Source organism: Lepisosteus oculatus, chromosome 5, assembly GCF_040954835.1.
Source record: "Lepisosteus oculatus isolate fLepOcu1 chromosome 5, fLepOcu1.hap2, whole genome shotgun sequence".
NCBI classification, from domain to species: domain Eukaryota; kingdom Metazoa; phylum Chordata; class Actinopteri; order Semionotiformes; family Lepisosteidae; genus Lepisosteus; species Lepisosteus oculatus.
In genome coordinates this window covers 27,060,926-27,082,647 of record NC_090700.1, presented here as the reverse complement: position 1 = coordinate 27,082,647, position 21,722 = coordinate 27,060,926, and the positions used below count along the sequence as shown (strand labels likewise).

General features: G+C 35.9%; 1 protein-coding gene across 2 annotated transcripts; it reads left to right on the top strand.

Moving 5' to 3' along the window:
* The first annotated feature begins 219 nt into the window (after positions 1-219).
* Positions 220-21,564, top strand: mybpha (myosin binding protein Ha). 2 transcript variants are annotated; one of them, XM_015342173.2, is made up of 11 exons: positions 220-593; positions 817-951; positions 2,807-2,974; positions 7,456-7,544; positions 8,112-8,307; positions 10,531-10,670; positions 12,526-12,685; positions 13,772-13,908; positions 17,475-17,661; positions 18,626-18,675; positions 21,209-21,564. In XM_015342173.2, the coding sequence occupies exons 1-10, from the start codon at positions 272-274 to the stop codon at positions 18,646-18,648; spliced, it is 1,557 nt and encodes a 518-aa protein (XP_015197659.1). In that variant the 5' UTR covers positions 220-271; the 3' UTR covers positions 18,649-18,675; positions 21,209-21,564. The 2 variants fall into 2 exon arrangements, with proteins under 2 accessions (XP_015197659.1, XP_006628389.2); XM_006628326.3 differs by having other exon boundaries at positions 18,623-18,675.
* The last annotated feature ends 158 nt before the right edge of the window (positions 21,565-21,722 follow it).

The window sequence follows — 21,722 nt, the reverse complement described above, 5'->3', positions numbered from 1 at the left end:
AAAAAGCGCTATATAAGTGTAAGCAATTATTATTATTATTATTATTATCTCTGTCCAAAACGTAGCGTTCTGTGTAATGAAATTTGCCATTCTAGTGTACTTGGTCAAAGAGAGGTTAAGGATTGTGTCCTGCTATATATAGGCTAAAGCTGGCAAGGGGCGGAGTTAAGTAAAATCGTTTTCTTTAAAGTCACCTCCTATATAAAGATGACAAGCCCTCTAGGAGACTTTTATCCAAAGGACTGGCTGTCCCACAGGCTGCTCAAGCACCATGCCAGCCAAACCTGCCCCCATCAAGAAAGCACCCGCCAAGAAGGCAGCTCCAAAGGCAGCGGAGAAGCCGGCGGCGCCTGCCCCTGCCCCCGCTCCTGCTCCTGAACCCGCCCCTGCTCCTGAACCCACACCTGCACCCGCAGAGCCTGCACCTGCGCCGGCTGCGGAAGCTCCAGCTGAAGCAGCCTCTCCTGCAGAAGGAGCTCCGGCCCCACCAGCGGAGGGCGACGCAGCACCCGCTCCCCCGGCAGAGAAAAAGCCTGCAGAAGAACTCGCAGCTCCACCACCCCCACCTCCTGAGCCAGAAAAGCCAAAAGATGGTAAAAGCAGCCAGACCCCTCAGAAAAAAAAAAGTTTCACCCGCTGACTTGCAGCTCAAACGTTGCGTTAAAAGTTCAGCATTAAAGTGACACAATTTTTAACGGTTTCATAAATATTAAACTCACATTTTGCTGCTAGTCATGAAAATGGATGTCTTTGTAAGGTAATATTATGAAATAAGGTATATTCTAATATTTTTTGTTGTTGTTGCTGGGAAACTAGAGCCCACCTCTGAGCCTCTAGGTTTGACTGTGGAGGATGTCAACGATACTTCCGCGACAATCAAATGGAGACCCCCGGAGAATATTGGTGCCTCGGGGCTTGATGGATATACAGTGGAATATTGCAAAGATGGAAGTAAGTTCAGATGTGCTATCTATTCTTTATATAACGTATTTACATCTGGAGTCACCAATACAACAACGATCACAAACCCTCGGATACGCAAATACAAGAAACAATACCCGCAATGACTTGACTATTCAATTTAATTTAATTAACATGTATATTATATAAGGAGGCCCACGTCTAAAGGATGTCTGTAGCTATTTACTATGTACATTTTGATTGGAGCTCACAGCAGTTAATTGCAGCAAACTGGAATGTTAAAACTTGCACAATTTAATGGTAATATCTTAATAGAAACTATTCTATTAAAAATATTATTCATACCAGAATTAAAGTGTTGCCAGGGAGAAAATGTACCTAACATTCAACTTTAGATATTTTAATGACAATTAAAAATGTGACGTGTTGCATGAGTTAATACGGTAAGAAGTGGGAAGACCGTAGCGCAGCTTTTTGAGAACATTAAAAGATCGATTCACGGTGTACAATGAATACATGCCATATCTTGGCAGAGCAATGTTATTTGTTTTAGAAGGACTCTGCAGATGAATTAATTGCGCTACTATGAGGATGTTATGTAAAGATTTTCCTTAAGGTTACTAGATAAACTAAAATTAGACTCGGGAAACGAATTCCAGAACCATCCACTCCATACCAAGACATTTTTAAAGTGAAAGGCACTCAGCAGATTCTTTAGATACACTGTAAGCACCTGTTAAGATTGTGGATACTGCACTTCAAACTTTGCAGCTCTCTGAACTAATTAAATTCCGTAATGTAGAGTGTTAGGTACTCTGCTCTCAAGGAATGAATTTAAGACACCGAATAATGATAGGAATTTATTTTTTTAAAGTTTACTTAACGCTTTTAAAAAGTTTATTTGGGAAATAAATTAGACGTTAATTGCAATCATAACAGTTAAGAATGTTCATACTAAAGTTTCACGTTTAATAGCAATATTATTTCATGTGTTAATTAATATCCAACCCAGAGCAGAGGCAAAATTTCGAAAGCCTTCAGATTTCAATGTATAGGCTCAATGAAAATAGCTGACTTAACACGTGTCGTTTCACTAAACCTTATTTTAGATGTTAGCTAGCTTGACCAATGACCCCTCTGAATGCAGTTGTAAATTTAATGAAAAAATATAATTTTCTTAGCAGCGCAACTTTATCGGTAGCACCTGTCTTGAATGTGTCACCAGCAGCTTGATTCCCGGCCGGATTTTTGTCCCTATTTGGAAGACTGTCTTAGAGCCGCTGTCACTGTATCTGAGAGACACGCACGCATTTAGAACTCAGAATAAACGCAAATAGAATAAGTAAAGTCTGAAATTGAACTAAATAAAATACACGAAAAACAAATCCATATAATAAGCTATGACTTATGATTATTAAAGGGGAAAGTGATCATTTCTAAATTTTAAAACCATTTGATATATGATTCAAATTAATAAAGCAAGTGCTGTCTGGAAGTAGTGCTGCTTGCATCAGCAATAAGAACAAGTATAATACTGGGAAGTTAACTGCATGAGAGGAAGTAATTATTAAATGTAACCTGCATATACTGTACTTAGGGCATGTGTTTTTAACTCAAATATGTGATTTAATACATAGCTCAAGTATATACAGGCAAAACCTTGTATTGTAAATTTTGTTAAACCTCCAAAAAACAAGAAAAAAAGTTAAAACCCAAGCCTTGTGTTTTTTATATTTGTTTTAGAAAATTAAAGATGCCATACGCATATATCATATATACAGTATGTTCTCTGTCTCCTAGTAGTGCCCTGAGTGAGTTAACCACTTTCTGATTTGAAAACTCTCATAATCAGTCCTCTAATATAAACTCTTATCTCATTCTCTAGCTCAAGACTGGGTGGTAGCTAACCAAGAAGTCATTGTTTCCAACCGCTATGTCATCAAAAACCTGACCGCTGGTGATAAACTGCACATCCGCGTAAAGGCTGTCAACCCTGGAGGAGCCAGCGCCCCTGCTGTCCTCGAACAGCCTGTTGTAATTCGGGAGATCATTGGTGAGTGTTGATTACAGCCCCAAGAGCTGTAAGGAGCACCTTCAGGTGCTTCAAGCTTCAAGCCTCCACGTTCCAGATTCATGCAAGTTTCATGCATACTGTATTTCACATAAGTTTATGCTTGTAGTTTCATGTAATGGGTGACTGCTAAAAAATTTGTATCTGCAGAATTGTGCTCAATTCCTACTCTTCTTATGTTAATGTATTGACTTTCACCCATTTTAAATATTTCTCTCTGCTGATGAGCTGTTCTTGCAAAAAGAGTTTTTGAAAAGATAAAAAGCTAAGTGTGAGAGATTGGCAAAGGAACAAATTTTTAAAGTGTAGCAATACTTGATCTTGAGGCTATGTCATTATATTTTGGTTTCCTATCACATTGCTTAGTGTTTGAGAAAAAAGTGTTGTGTTTTTTAAGAAAAAACTTCAAGTGAAGTTTGCAAACAACAATCTAAAGCACATTTTTGGCACAGAATAACACTATGCTAAAACAGTAGTGTATGTTTCTCCAGGCATGGGAACAAAGTATGTTTCCTTAGGCATTTTGTCTAGGGGAACTGGTGTTTTAGTTGTCCATGTGACTGCATATGTTGTGTTAGATATGTACTATATTCAGGATGTAGGCTGCAATTTTGTCTCGACCTTTAATCAGTCATTTTGGCAGGGCCATGTTCTGGCTCCTATATCATGCCAAATGCTCATTCACTTCCTAATCCATCTTCTTGCCTGACCTGTATGACCATTAGGAAGTTGTGACAAACCAAACACACAAACACACCCACTTGCTTCATACAAACATGTTATCTCCATACACAGTAATTATTAATAATAATAATAATAATAATAATAATTGCTTACACTTATATAGCGCTTTTCTGGACACTCCACTCAAAGCGCTTTACAGGTAATGGGGACTCCCCTCCACCACCACCAATGTGCAGCATCCACCTACATCCACAGTGAGTAATTTCCTTATATTTGTACAGTACAAACACCTCTACCCATATGCTACAACAGCGAATGTCAAAACAGTTAATATTAGTTGCATGTGATTTAAACTGCAAGAACATGTCACAATTTAAACATTAAAGAAGTAATTCAAGGAACATCAAGAAACATCAAGAAAGTAATTAAAAGCTGATGGTTATATGAAAATAAAAAAAACTTAAAGTTTTAGTTTTGAAGAACATAAATGTGGTGGTTAGCATTCCTGACTTGCAGTGCTGGGTCCCTAAGCTCAGTTCCTGGGGTTCTATCTATATGGAGTCTGCATGTTCTCTCCAAGTTTGTGTGTTGCTTTATTTGCTCTGGTTTCCATAGTCCAGAGACATGCTGGTAGGTTAGTTGGCTTCTATGAAATTGTCCCTGGTGTGTGTGTCTGTGTGTTCCTTGCAATGGACAGTCCATTGAGTCCATCAAGAGTGTATCCCATCCTGTGTACAATAGTTCCCATTGGACAGCACTAAAGGAGACAGAAGCATTAGAACAGGTGCACAATACTGTGATCTTTGAGTGCTACAATACATTTATTTCTGGTTCTCATTTCATGTCAGACCTCATTGATTTAATTGAACTACTTAACTGCTACATCAAGTCTAGAAATATTAAATAACTGATTTTTCCCAATGAAGAGCAGGTCTATCCAATTTTCAGTCCTTTCCAGTGTGCTTCATTTTAGAACATGTAAATCATTTATTTGCTATAACCAGATCCTTGATTATGCAACTAATATTCAGCAGAATATACATAGCTATTAAGGAGCTGGTTATATTAAAGTTCTGGAATGGAGTTGATTGGAATTAAATAAAATAAATTATACTGTTTTTTAAATTGTCCTCCAACTAGGAGTAGATTAAGACAATATCATTCTCACCCTGTTCCTGCAATTATACGCTCTCTATCTCCTCCACAAATCTCACTGAACCCTGAATTGCATTTGCCTTATTTAAATATATTTATTGCTGGGCCTACCTCCCTGAAAGGCACTGTTGAGCATGCAGCATGTTAATAGTTGAGATTTGTATTTAAGGGGCTAAAACTAAACCAGAAAAAATAAAAAAGATCACTAAGAAATTACACGAGTTGCTACAGTCCAGTAATGGGTAGAGCCCTTCCAAACGTTTGTGTAGTGCATGGCTGTGTGCAAACTTTTTTGCCTGGGCTAGTCTGAACATAGACACATTATGAATTGTTTCCCTGAAAAAAACAACTGTGAAAAGAATTTTACCAGAATTCTTGGAAGATAACTAGGAAGCATGGCTATTAACAAGGCTTAAGAAATAAAAGGTCTGCGAAACACCATATCCTTTGATGGAATGCACACTTAAGTGGGTTGGGTTTCAGTATTCCCATAAGAGTGATAGTGACAAGTGTTTGTAGGGGGTGAAATTCCAGGGGACTCCATATAGAGCAAATAGCGGACATGCAACCTCATGTATCACATAAGCCTCTTGAGCCTCCCTAGGATTTGCTGTTTATCTTTAAACATGCCAAGGTCTCTGCATCTGACACACAGACCTACTTAAACTAGACACTTGAAACCATTCATACCTAAGGTGGAAAATTGTAAAACCTGTTATATATAGTATGTTTATCATAAATTTGCCAAGCAACCTCTCAAGTTTACCACAGTCTTCTTCTTTTACCTCATATTTTACCTTGCGTTCACAATGTTCTTTTGCAAACAGCCTGTTTACAAGACCTTTGGGTAATAACAGTAAATGCAGCTTTATTTGGTTTGCACATGTTTGTGGTTGGTTCATTAGCATGACAGGAACATTTATAGTTATAACAGATTTGCTTAATCAGACAGTCCTCAAGCCACATTGTGCACAACTGTCACTAGGGCCTATAGTGATTTGATAGGTAGAACTACCTTTTCCATCAGATTGAAAATAGAGCCCTGTGTCTATGAGTAGAATGTTTGTCCTGTACTGTATTTGTATTCTTTATTACTTTCGTGCTTGGAAGTTCTTTGGATCAATGGAAAGGTTTCAGATAACACATTTTATCAGACACATTTATCCGTTACATCACATAACATTTTAAATTAAATATTTTAAAATTTCATTATGTGACATTTATGTATTGATTTGGTATACTATACTAAACACACTGTTTTATTTAAGCTAAGCAATAAATGAGGATGCATATCTGGATAATCGGTCTTCCTATATACACAAAATAATTTTAAAAATATATTCTCTTCCCAAATCCACAGATGTGTTTTAAATAAATTCAGTATAACTTGTGTTCCCCTGTGACACTCTATTGAATAAATGGGTTGGAAAATGGATGGATAATATAACTCACTTTTTGTACCTTATTAAATATTAAAAAGTGGTCAGTGTCTTTTCTATATGATGTATATGACTGCTAAATTTAATTTTAGTTTTTCAACATGTGTTGCAAAGGGAACTGTCCAGTTATTTGTAGTATATATGACCTCTTAATATAGATATTGAACTTTCAAGATTTATATTGCTGTTTATACTGTAATTTTAAGGATCTTGGAAATGACTGGGTTGGGAGTCACAGGGTGTTGAACCCGTACTGATTGCACACTGAGTTGTGTCGAAGATCAATGGTTTGGATATATGTGTGTCTCTAGCTGTGGCTTGGATTCCCTTCCGACTGTGCAGAATTGTCTCAGTGCTGCTGGAGGGAGTGTTGGAACTCATTGAGCAGACTCTCTCACAACGCCGTTGTTGAGAGATGCACCTCTCCTCTGTTCTCCACCTGTAAGAACAGGGGCCATAATTCAGATGTATAGAGACAGTTGGTGATTCCAAATTAGGTACAGTAGATGTATTTATTAAAAAAAAACAGGTGGTTATTTTTAGACACAGAAGTGTCAGAAGACAGTGCCTGAATCACTATAGCAATTACATCTTCAATTTCTGCCGGGAAATAAGATTTAGCTATGTGATAAAAATAATAATTTAGTCACTGTATTTCAGTGGGTAATGACTTAATATTGCATTTTGTGCCATGTGCATCTTTAATACATTTCTTTTGTTTTCTGCTTATGGTTTATGTTTGTTTAATTGAAATCATAACACTAAGAACCAGCTCCAGACAAATATGCTGTATCTTCTTGCAAGGTCCAGGAGAAGAGAAGGTGCAGAAGACAGAGAAATGTGGGTTTAATTAACACCAGTGAAAACTGGCCTCTGTTTAGCCTGAGTTTTTACTGAGTTTTCCTTTTACTTTAACTAACAGAGCTCTCAATATGTTCCATTGGCTGCTTAAAAGTTGTTTTTCTAGTCAATATAATGTATTACTATTGCAAATAGTACAATTACTGTATGTCAATCAGATCTCAAAATGACAACAATCAAGATGAATTATTGTTGTCAGGGACCATTGTTCCTGCCCTCTCTGATAAGATAAGATGGTTTATTTTTAGATCATGTAAAGGTTAAATTAAAGTAACCTTTGATTTGTAAACTATTTGTTTGGTTACCTTCCTTTTCTGATCTCAGATCGTCCCAAACTTCGCCTTCCACGCAACCTGAGAACGACCTTTGTCAAGAAAGTGGGCGAGCAGGTCAATCTTGTCATCCCTTTCCATGTAAGAATCTTGCTTAAGATCCACTTGGTTTCCATGCATAGAAACATCTGTAATATGTGTGCTACGAGGTCTCTGCTAAAAGCCACTGTACAAAGGGGCTTGCCTGCTCTTAGACTGTGCCAGTCTCCAGTTCTGGCTATGCATTCTTTGTGACAATACAGTGGTGCTCCATGATCATGACAAGGAATGTCTTTGCATACAGTAGTAACCCTGCCCATGTCTGTCTTTTGTTTGTGATACTAAATGTCATTGGTGGGAGGTGTATCTCTCCCAGGTGGTACTAAGATACTGTCATTGCACTGTTTGAGTTCCAAATTTGTGTCAGAGATGAAAAACAATTACATCTTCTAAAGTGAGATGTGCGTGGTGAAAGTTGTTGCTTTTTATAAGATGGAATATTTTCATATTTACCTAATATGCACCTAAGTACAAGACCACTTAATTGAACTAAACAGTGGTATTCTGTGAAATCAACCTGGTACATTTTATGTTCTTTATGAGTTCACAGACCTAGGTGATCAGCTTGCTGAGTGGAATCAGTCTTGAACCTTGCTGCTGTACCTACAGGGCAAACCAAAACCTCAGGTGATCTGGACAAAGGATGGCCAGCCCTTGGATCCTAAGAGGGCCAGTGTGCGCAACAGTGACACGGACACCATCTTGTTCATCCGTAAGAGTGAGAGGAAGGACTCTGGCAAGTACGAAGTAACAGTGAAGATTGAAAGCCTGGAGGACAAGGCTACCATTGCCATTCAGATTGTAGGTGAGTGACTCGGATCGGCCTGTTTCAGCAAACATATGATTGTAATGAAACCTAATAGGAATAGGAATAATAAATAAATAATAGGAAATCAAATGGGGGTTCTCTATAGCAGGACCAGTGTCCACAGAGCCAAATCAAGAAAATATGTTAATCGTACACATATTATTTGTTTCCATTATTCCAATGAACCTGGATTTGTTTAGTCTTGGAGTAAATATTTAAGAACATGCCTTACTATGGTCACGGATCCCTAATAGTTTTTTTGCCTGTTTGGAAGACTGGGTTAATATAGGCTTGCTCTCTTATAAGGAAGAATAGAGAATAAAGGCTGAATAAAGAAAGAATAAACTCTGTCCCTTATAGAGTTTGAGACACTTGATTTATCTAGCATACATTCATATGCTTGAATGCTTTTGATGCTGCTACATCTCCACCTCTTCCACATTTTTTGTCTTTTCAGACTAGTATTGCATTCATTACATTGCATTGTGTTTCAGTGACTGCAATTACATTGTAGCCCCCTGCTAATGTAGTAGATTATTTTTATTGTATTGTGTTCCTAATATTCTTGGCATTTACTGTAGGTATAAAACATTCAGTTAACTGGTATATCAAGGTTTTGTCTTTCCCCGAGATTCTTTTTTGGCTCTACTTTCATTCCTTTCATAGACTCTGGACAACCATATGCCAGTTCATTTTCTGACTCTTCAGTGCCACGTATCATCCCAGCTTATCCTGTAGATGTTCAGTGGGAATCAAGTGTAACGACTGAGGCTTACACAGTATTGCTGTTAGAGAATGCCATTGTTACACACATTGTCCTGCTGGCATGTCAAGATGAATCCGCTGAAAGGCCAGCTAGTGAGGTCCCAAAACATGATAAGTATTGCACTATGCAGTCAGTTTTAAATTAAGCATTAAAGGTCTGTAGCAATCAGACACTCCTACCCAGACAATCAACACCTCAACCTTCCCATCCAGTGGTCTCTTCTGCACAATCACATATTCTGTACCACACTCGCTGACATCCATCAAACTGGTGTAGTGTCGCTGGGGGAAAAGCAGGTGTAAAAGGGATATAACTCACACCACACTGATCATATTTGTTCTTTGTCAGTACGTTTCCCAATTCCGTTCCATAAACCGTTGCCAGTAACCTTAAACGATCCAAAGTTCCAAAACAAAATCTTGATTTATTGCCTAACAGGAGTCCATCTTTGGTGTTCCAACATTCCAATGACACAAAGGCAGTATTCTCTTGATAAGTAGGATATATTTAGTTTCCTCCTGTGTTCTTCTCTCTTGTTTTTCACTAGGCTTAAAATAAAAAAGTACTATATACTCATTACATCTACCCCCCTTTCTACTCAGATTATTTAGTGCTCGTGGTCAATTAATAATCAATCAATCAAAATGTACAAAATTTAATTTAATCAATATCCAAAATATTTTTACGGAAGCACACATCATAAGTTGCTGCTCAGTATATATGCTCACATATATGTCTATATAAACACAAATTTGTGTTAGTGGGTGATGAGATGTTCAAAGTACTTTTCTGTGCCTTTTTTTTCTATTAGTGTTCTTTGCTATACTGGGGAGTAACATCAAGAAAACTAGATCTTAAGTACTGAAATCTTGTCAGTCTCAATTATAAATCCACCTCTTGTTTTATAGTACATGTCATTTTTAAGCAACTTTAAGCTTGAAAAAAGCAACTGACTCTACCTCACACTGTCCATACAACACACTTCTCTTTTAGCAAAAAGAATATGTGTGACATTTGTGCGCTACAGTATGTACACAAAGTACCTACTGTAGAGGTATGTACTGTAGAGGCATATAAATGTCAGATGTCTTTAGTTAACATGTACTAAGATATTTACAGCAGTAAATGTCATATTCTTCTAAACTACTGTTTTTTAACACTTTAAGCAAATATATTGAGACAAAGCTAATCTATCCCATTAAAAAATGAAAGGGAACCATGAGATAAGACTATACATATAGAAAATACTAGTTAAAAATATTTTCTCTTCTCTGTCGTTGAAAATTTTATGGGTTCTTCGGGAGCGAACAAAAGATATAAAAATATCAGGATATCAAAAGCGAACAAAAGTTTGTCATCTTCAGAAAGTATTTGGAGCAGACGTTTTGGTCAGAAACAGAAAGCTATAAAAATCTCTGTGAATACCAACATAGTGGTTGCCTGTCATTCTGCAGAGAAGCCAGGTCCTCCCCAGAGCATTAAGCTGGTGGATGTGTGGGGCTTCAATGCCGCCCTGGAGTGGACCCCACCCAGGGATGATGGAAACACAGAAATCACTGGCTACACAGTCCAGAAAGCTGACAAAAAGACCGGAGTGAGTACTTTTTCTGTCCATACCCATTAAAAGATGATCCAAAGACCTAATTCAAAGCTTGAATTTAACAAGGACCTTTAAACAATAAGTAGCTTAGACTCTCTTTTAACAACAGTTTCATTCATTTCTGGTTTATGAGCTCCATGTCCTTGTATAATCTGATAACAAGTTTAAAGTGAGTAATAAAGGCTATTACCCTTTTTTAAATATACATAGTTTATATATACAAAAGTTCTAATATCACCAGGACTAATTGTTAAAATTGTTAACATTGTTAAAATAATTCAAGTAGATAGCTGTGTCAGCATGTGTAGGCTACAAAGGAACAAGTAAAAGTTTATTCCATGCTGAAAGGAAAAGAAACACAACATTTCGGCTTTGGAGAGAAGGCTCCACAGCCAAAATGTGTGTTTCTCAACAGCTGAAACACAGCAGAAAGTGTTTCTTTTCTTCTCTTTTCAGCATGGAATAATCTTTTATATTGTTAAAATAGGTGGAAACAACAGAATGTATTTCCTTCTATTTAGAAGGAAAAAAGGGTTACTGTAAATTTATTACTGGGCACCTCTGAGACACTTTGAGAGAAGTGCAGTTTTACAATGCACATACAGTGAACAATGTGTAATGTGTAAAATCACTATATTTTTAATGATGTTTAATTTCTATTACATACTATTTTATTAAATGTAAAAAATAGTATTATCTACTATAATATTATCTAAATAGTAATATATATTTTAATATTCTCTTAAAGAATTGTATGTTAATTGCACCATGTTGAGGACTAAGTCATAGGACTCCACGCACTTGTATGTAGACATCACTTTGAGTCCAAAAATAGATATTTCTGCACTACTTCCATTTAGTCTCAATTTACCTTAAATCTTTTCAGAAGATATTTTTAATAGAACAGTTATGAGAAACAACTTTATGAGCCATATGAAAATGCCCAAGAAATATTGATATGTTGTTTATTAACATTAATTAAAATGTAGTACTGAGGAATGCAGAGTCATTTACAGCAGTGAAATATAGATTTTCTCAGGGCTGTGACAGAGACCTGGCATGAAGGGTAGGAAAGCTTGGCAGGATTTACAGTGAATACCTCTCATGGTGGGGAGCAAGCAGCTGGCAAAGGAAATGACATTAAGTGGACACCTTTTTACCTTTTAAGAGAGTGGGTTTTGAAATAAGGTACTGTAAAAACAAATTTGTTGTGAACCAAATCTGACATGAAATGAATCCTCGCCCTCTATATAAAGCAATTACAGCCTTCACTGAGTTCATAGTGGCTGTTGTACTGTATGCTACTGCAGTAAAAACAGTGCTGACTGCTTCAGCTGGTAACAACACACAGAGTGAGAAATTGAGAAAGACACTGGGAACAATTCACTTAACAAAATTTGTACGAGTAGCAGGAAAATTATCAAGAAAATCCAAATGTAAATAACATACTTTATTTTTTTGCTTTGGAATACTTAAATAGGATGATCCTAAATTCTTTCTTGATGTCTAAGAAAACAAATATTGCATAGAAAATTGCACAAGAAATTTGCATATATTGTCTTTTTATATATAATAGTGGCCCCTATATATGAATTTACAAATCTTCATTGCTACATTCAGTAAAGTGTGTAGTTTATTAATGTACAGTAATGTTTGTAGTTCATTACTTAATATACAATCTGATTGTGTATGTCAGATTACACAATCTGATTGATAAATGCATTTGTTCAAGACAGTTCTTCAAGGAATTCCAGAAATTAATATTTGTATTTATAGTCTGTATATCTTTGACATCTATATTTAGAATTACCAGGCTCAGGAGCTCATAATGTTTTTTTTCTGGTTTCAGGACTGGTTTACTGTCCTGGAGCACTATCACAGGCTAAACTGTACAGTTTCAGACCTCATCATGGGCAATTCCTACTACTTCAGAGTCTTCTCCGAAAACCAGTGTGGCCTGAGTGAGGACGCAGCTGTAACAAAGACTCTGGCTTATGTTCAGAAAACAGGTGAGACAGGGCCTAGTACTAGTCTATCTATAGAACTGGTTTTTAGAGCTCTCAACATGGCAGCCTAGAAACTACTACAGTGTTGAGGTATGGTACGAGACATTCATGGAATTCCACAAGACGTTACCAGCAAATGGAGCCCCAGATCCCCCATTAGTGATTTTTTTTAGATTTAGTTTTTTACAGATGGGCTGTCATCTATGCATTTAAAACTGATAAGGAATATTTGGGAAAAAAAGTATTGCTACCATAGATGATCTTGATTATAACATTGTTAGCTAACATTGCATTTACAGAAGAAACAAGCAATTTTAAAAACTTTCCAGGACTATGCACAAATGTCAATTAAAATAAATTTATGCTAGTGCAATGTATAACATGTAGAATGTAAGAATATGCATTATAAACATAAAATATATAGCAGTTAGCTTAGAGAAGGTGCTTTTTTTAAAAGGTGTTTATGTGGACTTCTCATTGTCCTCATTCTGATGTAAAGACCGTGTTATGGATTGTGAAAAGTGTTTAATTTAATTCTGCACTTGAATCCATGCCATTTGGATTTGGTCAACATATTACATAAAGGATACTATAGCTTCAACAATTCTTCATAGAAAAGCAACAGAAGTTATTTCTAGTCTCAGGGGATTGTCTAATAAAGACAAAGGAGATAAACTGTCATATACAGGCAAGGGAGCTAGGAGCATAATGGAATATGTTTGCCTCTCAGTGAAAACAGTAAGTGTGAAACTAATTATGAGAAAATTAATCTTCACTTTTAAAACTCTACACATTATGTTGATATTTGGCTATGAACTGTCTTTTATGAAGATGGCAAGAAACATGAAAATAAGTTAAATTATATGATAAGAAATGGCCATTGTACCCATCAGTGCTTTTCCACTCACAGCTCCAAGCTCACATCTAAAAGACATACTACAGACTGTTTTATACAGGACCTTTTCAATAGCTTCTTAGTTTCCTTTTAAATGAAAAAATGCAGCTAAATTTAACACACTGCTTGATATACCTCTACGTACACCATTCCTGTCTTCAGTCACAATGCTGCCTGTTGTATATTTTCTGCAGGCATTCTTTACAAACCATCAGAGCACAAGGAACATGACTTCAATGAACCTCCTAAGTTCACACAGCCACTGAATAACAGGTGTGCAACAATTGGCTACACCACCAAGCTGCTGTGTGCTGTGAGGGGAAATCCAAAGGTAAGGCTTTACACACTTAATTTTTCCTTTTTTAAAGAGGCACATTAGCCTTGGAATGCAACCAACAATTTGTGAAGTGTGGCTACAGAACAATATGACTATAAAACTCAAATATGACTCAAATATGAAATAGAAAAATAAATACAATAAGATTGAAGCTTTTGAAGAAATAAATGCATTTCAAGAACTCAAAGTACTATACTGTCAACAACAACACTGAAGTCATCAACTGTGAAGTGAAGGTTGCTCAGTCTTGGTTTATCTTAAAATTGAATTTGAATTTGGTCCACATCTCAGCACCTAAAAGGCAACCATAAAGTGCAGAACTCAATTGCAATTGAGTGTCATCTGCAGAGCAGTGAAACCAAAGCAAAATCTAGTCAATATTAATGAAATTGATAAATCAATTCTTTGAGCTAAGGTCTGCTGGTCACAAATAAATGTTTCTAGGATTTCAGTAGTTTATCTGTAAAGAGCTAGACTTATTGAGCACTTCCCATATAGTCAGGGAAGGTAAAATGTAAGAAGAGATCAGAGTGTGCTGCTTAAAATGGTAGAAAGTAAAACTGATGGGAGCTGACACATTATTAAAGCAAAACTAAACCATTCTATACAAGTATTTATGTGCAAAGCCAAATTCATAAAATATATGTTTGTGACATCCACTGGACATAAAGTGTAAACAGAAGTTGCCAGGTTTTTTATTCATTCTATCATGCAGGTGAACACTCATATTTTATGACATAGTGTATATGTGGGAAGTTAGTTGCAGTTGTGGTGTGAGTTGAGAATCCCTCAGCTGTGTCCACTCTAATAATTCTTTCAGCCCTCTGCCAGGTCATGATGCTGCAAGACACTTTAGGACCTACATTTATCTGTAATCTGTAACCTCCAAGCTGTAGGAGCAACCAAAGCTTGTCCAGCAAGACATTTAACACAGCATTTCTATCTCATCCTCTGAGAACTATCATCCTTAAATAGCAGCATTGTGAATTACAGTACTTGAAATTCTTTTTGTGGGATTGTTGTTCTGTGCTTTTTGTAATTAAACAACTTTCAAAGATGTATAGCCATGCCTTTAAGAATAAAGACACCCAACCAATTGCAAAAGTTTTTTAAAAAAATAATTTCTTCTTTTTTATTTGGTTATATTGATCTACTACATTAACATCAGTCTATTCCAAGAAAAGTATGGTAAGTAAGAATAACCATGTTATTCAATTTTCAAGCTGGAACATCTTCTAAAGCAACTGTGCGTTATTACATTTCATATTCCAGGGAACATAGGAGTCAGGTTTCCAGGCGCCTGAAGAGATACATTTGTTGCAGGCCGAATAAGTGTGATGACTTTACAGATAAAAAAAATAGCACTGCACAGATGAGCCATTTTCCATCCCTCGGTTCAGTAGAGCTTTATTAGGACCAATAGCTTTGCACATGTCGAATTACTCATACAGTTGTACTAGTTGCATAAGTAAACAAAGGTAACTGCCTCCAAAGACAAGCCAAGACAAGAAAGTTAGTTTGCCAGTTATAAATGTATCTATATCTGAAAAAAGCAGCAGTTTGGATTTATTTAATTCCATTACTAATAACAGGAGACAATATTGTATATAATGAGACAATATTGTTTCTTTGTAAAAAAGAGATCCCAATGTATTTGCATTGAAACTAAAGTGGATCTACAAGTGCAAACAAATGCTTAAGTGAGTTTTTTTCCCTTTTTTATTTTTGTATCATTGGAAGTCAGGAAAAGAAGGCCAGAGGATTGGCATGCAGTCGGGAAGTTAGTACAGTTAGTACCAGAAATGTGAACTCTATGGATAAATGATTGTGCATTAACTTCCTAAAATATGAGATAAAATATAAACTGGCATTGCGAAGTGCAGTCCTTCATCTTCACCATGGAACCTAGGAAATGAGTAATTTCGGGTCAACATGGACAGCATGAAATGCAGAAGGATTCCTTCAGTAATGCACAGGCATCTGCCATTCCCAAGTTTTTCAAGTACTTTGGTTACCAAAAGCTGGACATGTAGACTACTTGAGATGTTAACTAATTCCTGTTTCCTACAAATGCCGTGTGGGTCACCTGGCTAAACATCTGACCTACCTGATTGTAGTTACTCTCCCAGTTAAATTGGCAGGAGTAAAGAGAAGTTTTTCAGAGCTCAAGCTGATTAAAACATACCTAAGGTCAACCATGGCACAAGACTGCCTCAGAGGACTGGCCATCCTGACCATCAGTCATGCATTGGGTCGACTACTATCGAATGAAGATGTAATTGATGATTTTCCTTCTCAAAAGTCTATGTGAATTGTTTTATAGAATATTTTTATAAACTTTATAAAAGTTTTCCATCGGCTCAGCCTTACTGATCTCACCTCCCTTGTTATTGGTTGCATGTATGATTTAATTACGTTAATATTTGATCAATTCCTTTCTACAAAGGTTTCAGTGCAATCATTTATAGGTTATAATTTGCTCTGATTTTGAAGTAACAGAGATCTTGTTAATTTATTGTTTTAAATGTTCTTATTTATTAATTGTTATTGCATGTTACCTTACATGTAAAAAAATGTGCTTCTTGTTCTTGTTTGTGCAAATTGTGGACTGGAGGGGCCCCTTTTCAAGATCTTGCCTAGAGACCCCAAAAAGCTAGGAGTGGCCCTAAGTATAGTAATGCCTGGACACTGCAGGTCATGATCTGGATTGAATGTGGCTGTTACTGTAGGGTGTTCAAGAGCTTGGGTTAAGGCAGAAGTTCATTTCAGAGGCTGTAAATGACTGAGAAGCCCTTTGTAGGAACCATTCCTCTCACCCTTTTTAGTGAGGGGGCTAAAAACAAGTCAACAGTGGAAAGCTGTCTCCAGTGGAATCACATCTAGAATGACGAAAGTAGTGTACCGGGGATTCTTTTTGTGAAGATAAACAACATATGGGAAATTAGGAGTTTAAAGAAGAAACCTATTTAGATATAATTGTATACACATTATTAAAAATGAAATGTATTGATTGGTATATCACACAACTGACTCTACATCATTCTTCCATAGTGTTTTTATTAAAAGAGTATTCCATGTATAATATCAGGAGAACCACTCTAACATAAATGGAATGCTTTGTTTATTATTCAAAACATTTATTAATACCATTTATTGTTTATAATTTAAAACATAAGAAAAATTACAAACTATTATAGGCTACTTGGTCCTTCTAGTCCATTAGTTAGTAAATATTTCATCCAGAGATCTCATCTAGCTGTTTCTTGAAAGAAGCAAGGGTACTGGCTTTAACAAGGCTGGGTAGATTGTTCCCTTTTAATATGGTTTCAACCCTAAACTCCAGACAGTTCTATGTTTCTTGGAACGCATGTTGACACTTCTCTTGAGCTTCCCTTGTTAACTTATCGCAAAATTATAAACTAAAAATGTAAGTGTGAGGAATGTAAAGGATAAAAGCTTGAAATCAATGCATCTATCCCCGTTCTCTGATTCTTGTGTTATATTCCTGCTAATTGTCTACTGTATCCTTACTGTTGTCTTGTCTTTTTTACCATCATTAGCCCAAGATTGAGTGGATGAAAAACCAGATGGTGATTGGCGATGATCCCAAATACAGGCAGTTAACCACCCAGGGCCTGTGCACCTTGGAGATCCGAAAGCCCTCCACCTTTGATGGGGGTGTCTACACTTGCAAAGCTACCAATGCACTGGGGGAGGCTACTGTTGACTGCAAGCTTGATGTCAAAGGTAAAGTCAAATGAAAAGTATTTTACAAATTAGTGGTTGTTGCCTGTGTTTCACAACAACTGTGACAATTAAAACAATTCACAATGGCTGAACTTCACAGTTTGTAGTAATTACATTTTAAATCTCATGGTGTTATGTCATATCATGGACATGAAATTAAAAATGGCAAAATATATTGGCCATCGTTGAACAGTGTCGCATTGTGTTGTGGTGACACACAACATTTGGAAGCAGTGTTTGAAAACACTGTTTACTAATAAATTAAAATCTTTGCTTTCTGAAATCAGTGAGCATTAAATGTAAAGTAGTGAGCAATCTGCCATAATGACATTCATCATTCCCTAGCTGTGCGTCGCAAATACCAGTCCATACTTAGACACAGCTCTCTCCGTATCTTCTAGTTAGCTAGACAGTTCCAAGCTAGTGTTGTGAGGTTTGGATTCTGCGCACTTCTGACTTCCAAAACTATAGTATGTTTGACTGGCAAATCTATTTTTAGTAGTGTTTTACTAAAAACATAATCATAATCATAATCATAATACAATACAATTTCTTTGAAAGAGTCTGAAACCAGCAACGTGTAACAGGGTTTCTGAATTGATACAGTGTCCTCTAAATAAATAGGTTTAATTAGTAATTTTATATTTGGTTTGGACACTTTAGAATTATTTTCACTCAAAATTACATACAAATTTAAATCCCTACATTATAGCCTCTACACTAGTCTTTGGTCAATCAAAAAACCCTCTTATGATGCTCAACAATGAGCTTTTGTAAAGTAAATAAACTTAAAAATGGACTGGATTTCAACTCACCAGCAAAAACTAACTTCTTGGAGATGGTATTATTGTGTATTATTGTGCATGTTTGACCTTTTCTTAATGCTTATCGTGTCTAAGTTATAATTTTTATTGTGTTGAAGCCTAATAATCTGTGAATTTAATCCACTTTCCTCTACTAGCAGTCCAGCCACCTGCAAGCAAATAGACTCCCATCGGAACATACAGTATAAAGGTCAGTGAAAGAAACAGAGTGTGTCTCAAATGGTAAAGCAGATTGTCATGCTTGGAACGTGTTGTGCTATCCCACATACCTTTTACCCTCATCACTAATTCAGATGAACACAATCCCATGAGAGTATGGGTCTGGACTGGCTTTCACATTTTTCTACAACTTTTTTACCTCAAAAAGAATACAAACCATGTCCAATTCAAGCTGGTAAATTATAAACATAAGGTACCTTCTTGTTTGTTTGGTAAAGCCAAAAACTGTGCAGAACCTCATTGGACCAGCCTTCACATAAAATAATTTTGTACAGTAGGTTTTCTCTTTCTGCTTCATAGCAAAAAGAGCTAACTTTGGATTAATTAATATGCTTAGAAATTGTGGAATTGAATAGTGAGTCTAATGTATCTGCTAGTGTACGCAGGGTTACATTCGCCTAATAAGAATAATTAAAAATTAAAAATTGATCAGAATAGATTTTGGGTTTTTACATGGTCCTTTAGTTCCAGGACCATCTCAGTGTTTTTAAAGTTGTCACTAAATCATCCATCATTCATACTGTACTTCATATGCTTCACGTGTTGAGAAGTATAAGTCTAGGGGCATTTTCTCTCCATTTGCTTGATCAGAAAATGTCAGGGAACTAAGTACAAAGATAGGAAGACACGTCATGATGCATGCTTAGGGTTTAATGGTGTGAATGTGTGAAGCTATATTTGAATTCAGACCTTCACAAATGAAAGAAATGTTTCAACTGCTTAACCTTTAACTTCCCTCCCCTTTAAGAGATAAGCAAATCAGTTTGATTAATATTGCTTTGCTTTACATGCCACAACAACTTTAAAATTTCCATCACTGCTACATTGGAAAGCAACAAGTGAGAGTAACAAATTTAAATAGAAATATTTGAACTTCATAAAAGATGCTTACCAAAAATGAGTCAAATTAATTTGGCTACATGTATTTTTAAAGACTAAGTTTAATACAAATGTATTACATTTTTTCAGAGTTCAACACTTATAAAATGCTTTTTCTCATCGTCTGTACTGTTTTTTCTTCATTTTTAACCTTTAAATAGCACTGTTTAGACTGTAGTATATAATTTATTTAATTTCTACAAGTCTCTGTGCGTAAAGAGAAGCAAGAATGCCCCCTGACTGGAAATTGTACATGATCATACACTAAATTGGAGAAAATGTGGCCTCTCCCATTGACAGGCCTGTGGCTTGAGTTATACTTGTAACTCTGCTCTGTATGATCTGTTGGGCAACTTCATCACATTTCCCTGACTCAGCAGCACTGGTCCTGTTATTTCTACAGCAGCAAGTCAGCAGTTTATTTCTGGGCTCCAAGTGTGGATGTAATAAAACTTTCCATTCACAGATGATTTAGTGATTAAGGATCTATGTCAAATCTAATGTTTGACCAGAAAAGAACAGGTAAATCAAAGTAAGACCAGGAACTGAAATCTTTTTTGTAAACTATAATTTTTCAATTCTTGATATGATGCTTTTGTTCAAAGCAAGTTACATTTTATACAGCAATAGTGCTCTACTCAGTGAAATCATCATTTCCAGTTACAAGGCCAAAGCTCTAACTACTATTCATAGTGCATAGTGCAGTTAGATATACAGTATTAGATGTTTTGGTTTGTTTTTGGTTTAATATCTCTTTTTGTTAGCTGTCTTTTTGTTAGCTGAAATTCATTTTGTTAGTGAAATTAGCTGACTGCATTTTATGTGGCTTACAAATACACAGACAGAAGTGAACAAGTTTGAATGTAGTATACTGGTGACTTGAAGGCCACCTGAATTATTTAATTTGTCAGTGTTGTTTTGAGTTCCAAATTAAGAGCAGTAGGAACATAAACCTGGAAAATACAGGATTTGAGGTACTATTATTATTTCCAGGCCAGTAGACAGGTAATGGATCAACAAAGTACTATATGAGCAGTCAGACAAGGAAATAGGACCCAAATTACCATATTCCATTTTTATATTCTGTATTTAAATACTAAAGGTAAAATAACATAATTTTTACATCAGTTAAAATTTCAGATTAGAATCTAAGGAAACAGGAAAAGCCCCTGAAGGATATTCAAGAGTTCAAAAGAAAAACCTGCAAGATTGAAATTGAATGTTTTTGCCTATATTGCCATTAGGCTACTGTATATGTTAACTGATATATTAGAGGTCTTCATTTTAACCAGCACCTACAGTCATCTCTAAAGTAAACTTTAGTGTAGATTTATTTCAGACTCATTTCAAACTTAAGTTCTGTCCTTAGTTTTTCGCTGTGTAAATAATACAAAAGAAAACTTACCGTAAATCTGTTATACATATTCCTGTAAGCACTGTGCATGAAAGATTGATTTGACAAGGTTGTACCCATGACAATGTTAAGTTGTCCTGTATCATCATAAAGCTAAAACAAAAGATATGTGTGTATACAGTATATCATGAAAGAAAAATATATTTTTAAGTTTGGTACATACTGTATAGGGAAGTTAGTCACAACTGATCTTGCCCTTTTTATCTTTTAGAAAGACTATGAAGGTGTTTGAAAGCGGTTGCAGAAAGAAATAACAGAAGGACTGGATGGTCTACATTTATATCACATCTGTTTTGCATATTGATTAATAATCTCTGAAGTTCTGTTTTCTGAAGACTTGTCACTTCACTTAATAAACCACTTTACGATGGAATTTATTTTGAAAAGACACTTGTGAAGTAAAAAAAAGAAATGGAAGTGAATTAAAATATAATTCCTGGCTGTGTCCTACATTCTCTGACTGAATCTGTAAGCAATAAATGAATTTCAAAAGGAAATTATATTGCAGTGATTATAGTGAGAAAGTGTTGATCTTTTATGATTTATTAAAAATAATTTTTCTTTGCAGACTGGTTTAGGTGTTTATATATTTTTTGTTTTCTAAAACAGCATATTCTCCAAGTATTTACATGATTTACAACACACTTGGACTAATTTCTATACATCTTGCTTCTTGTTTTGTCAAACAATATGATGCATATTTGGAAATAAATTCCACCTACATT

Bases quoted from the DNA above. Each gene is read 5' to 3' on its own strand.
- mybpha (XM_006628326.3), top strand. From the start codon at position 272: ATGCCAGCCAAACCTGCCCCCATCAAGAAAGCACCCGCCAAGAAGGCA. The intron at 594-816 runs GTAAAAGCAGCC...CTGGGAAACTAG, and splicing joins GCCAGAAAAGCCAAAAGATG to AGCCCACCTCTGAGCCTCTA. The intron at 8,308-10,530 runs GTGAGTGACTCG...GTCATTCTGCAG, and splicing joins CATTGCCATTCAGATTGTAG to AGAAGCCAGGTCCTCCCCAG.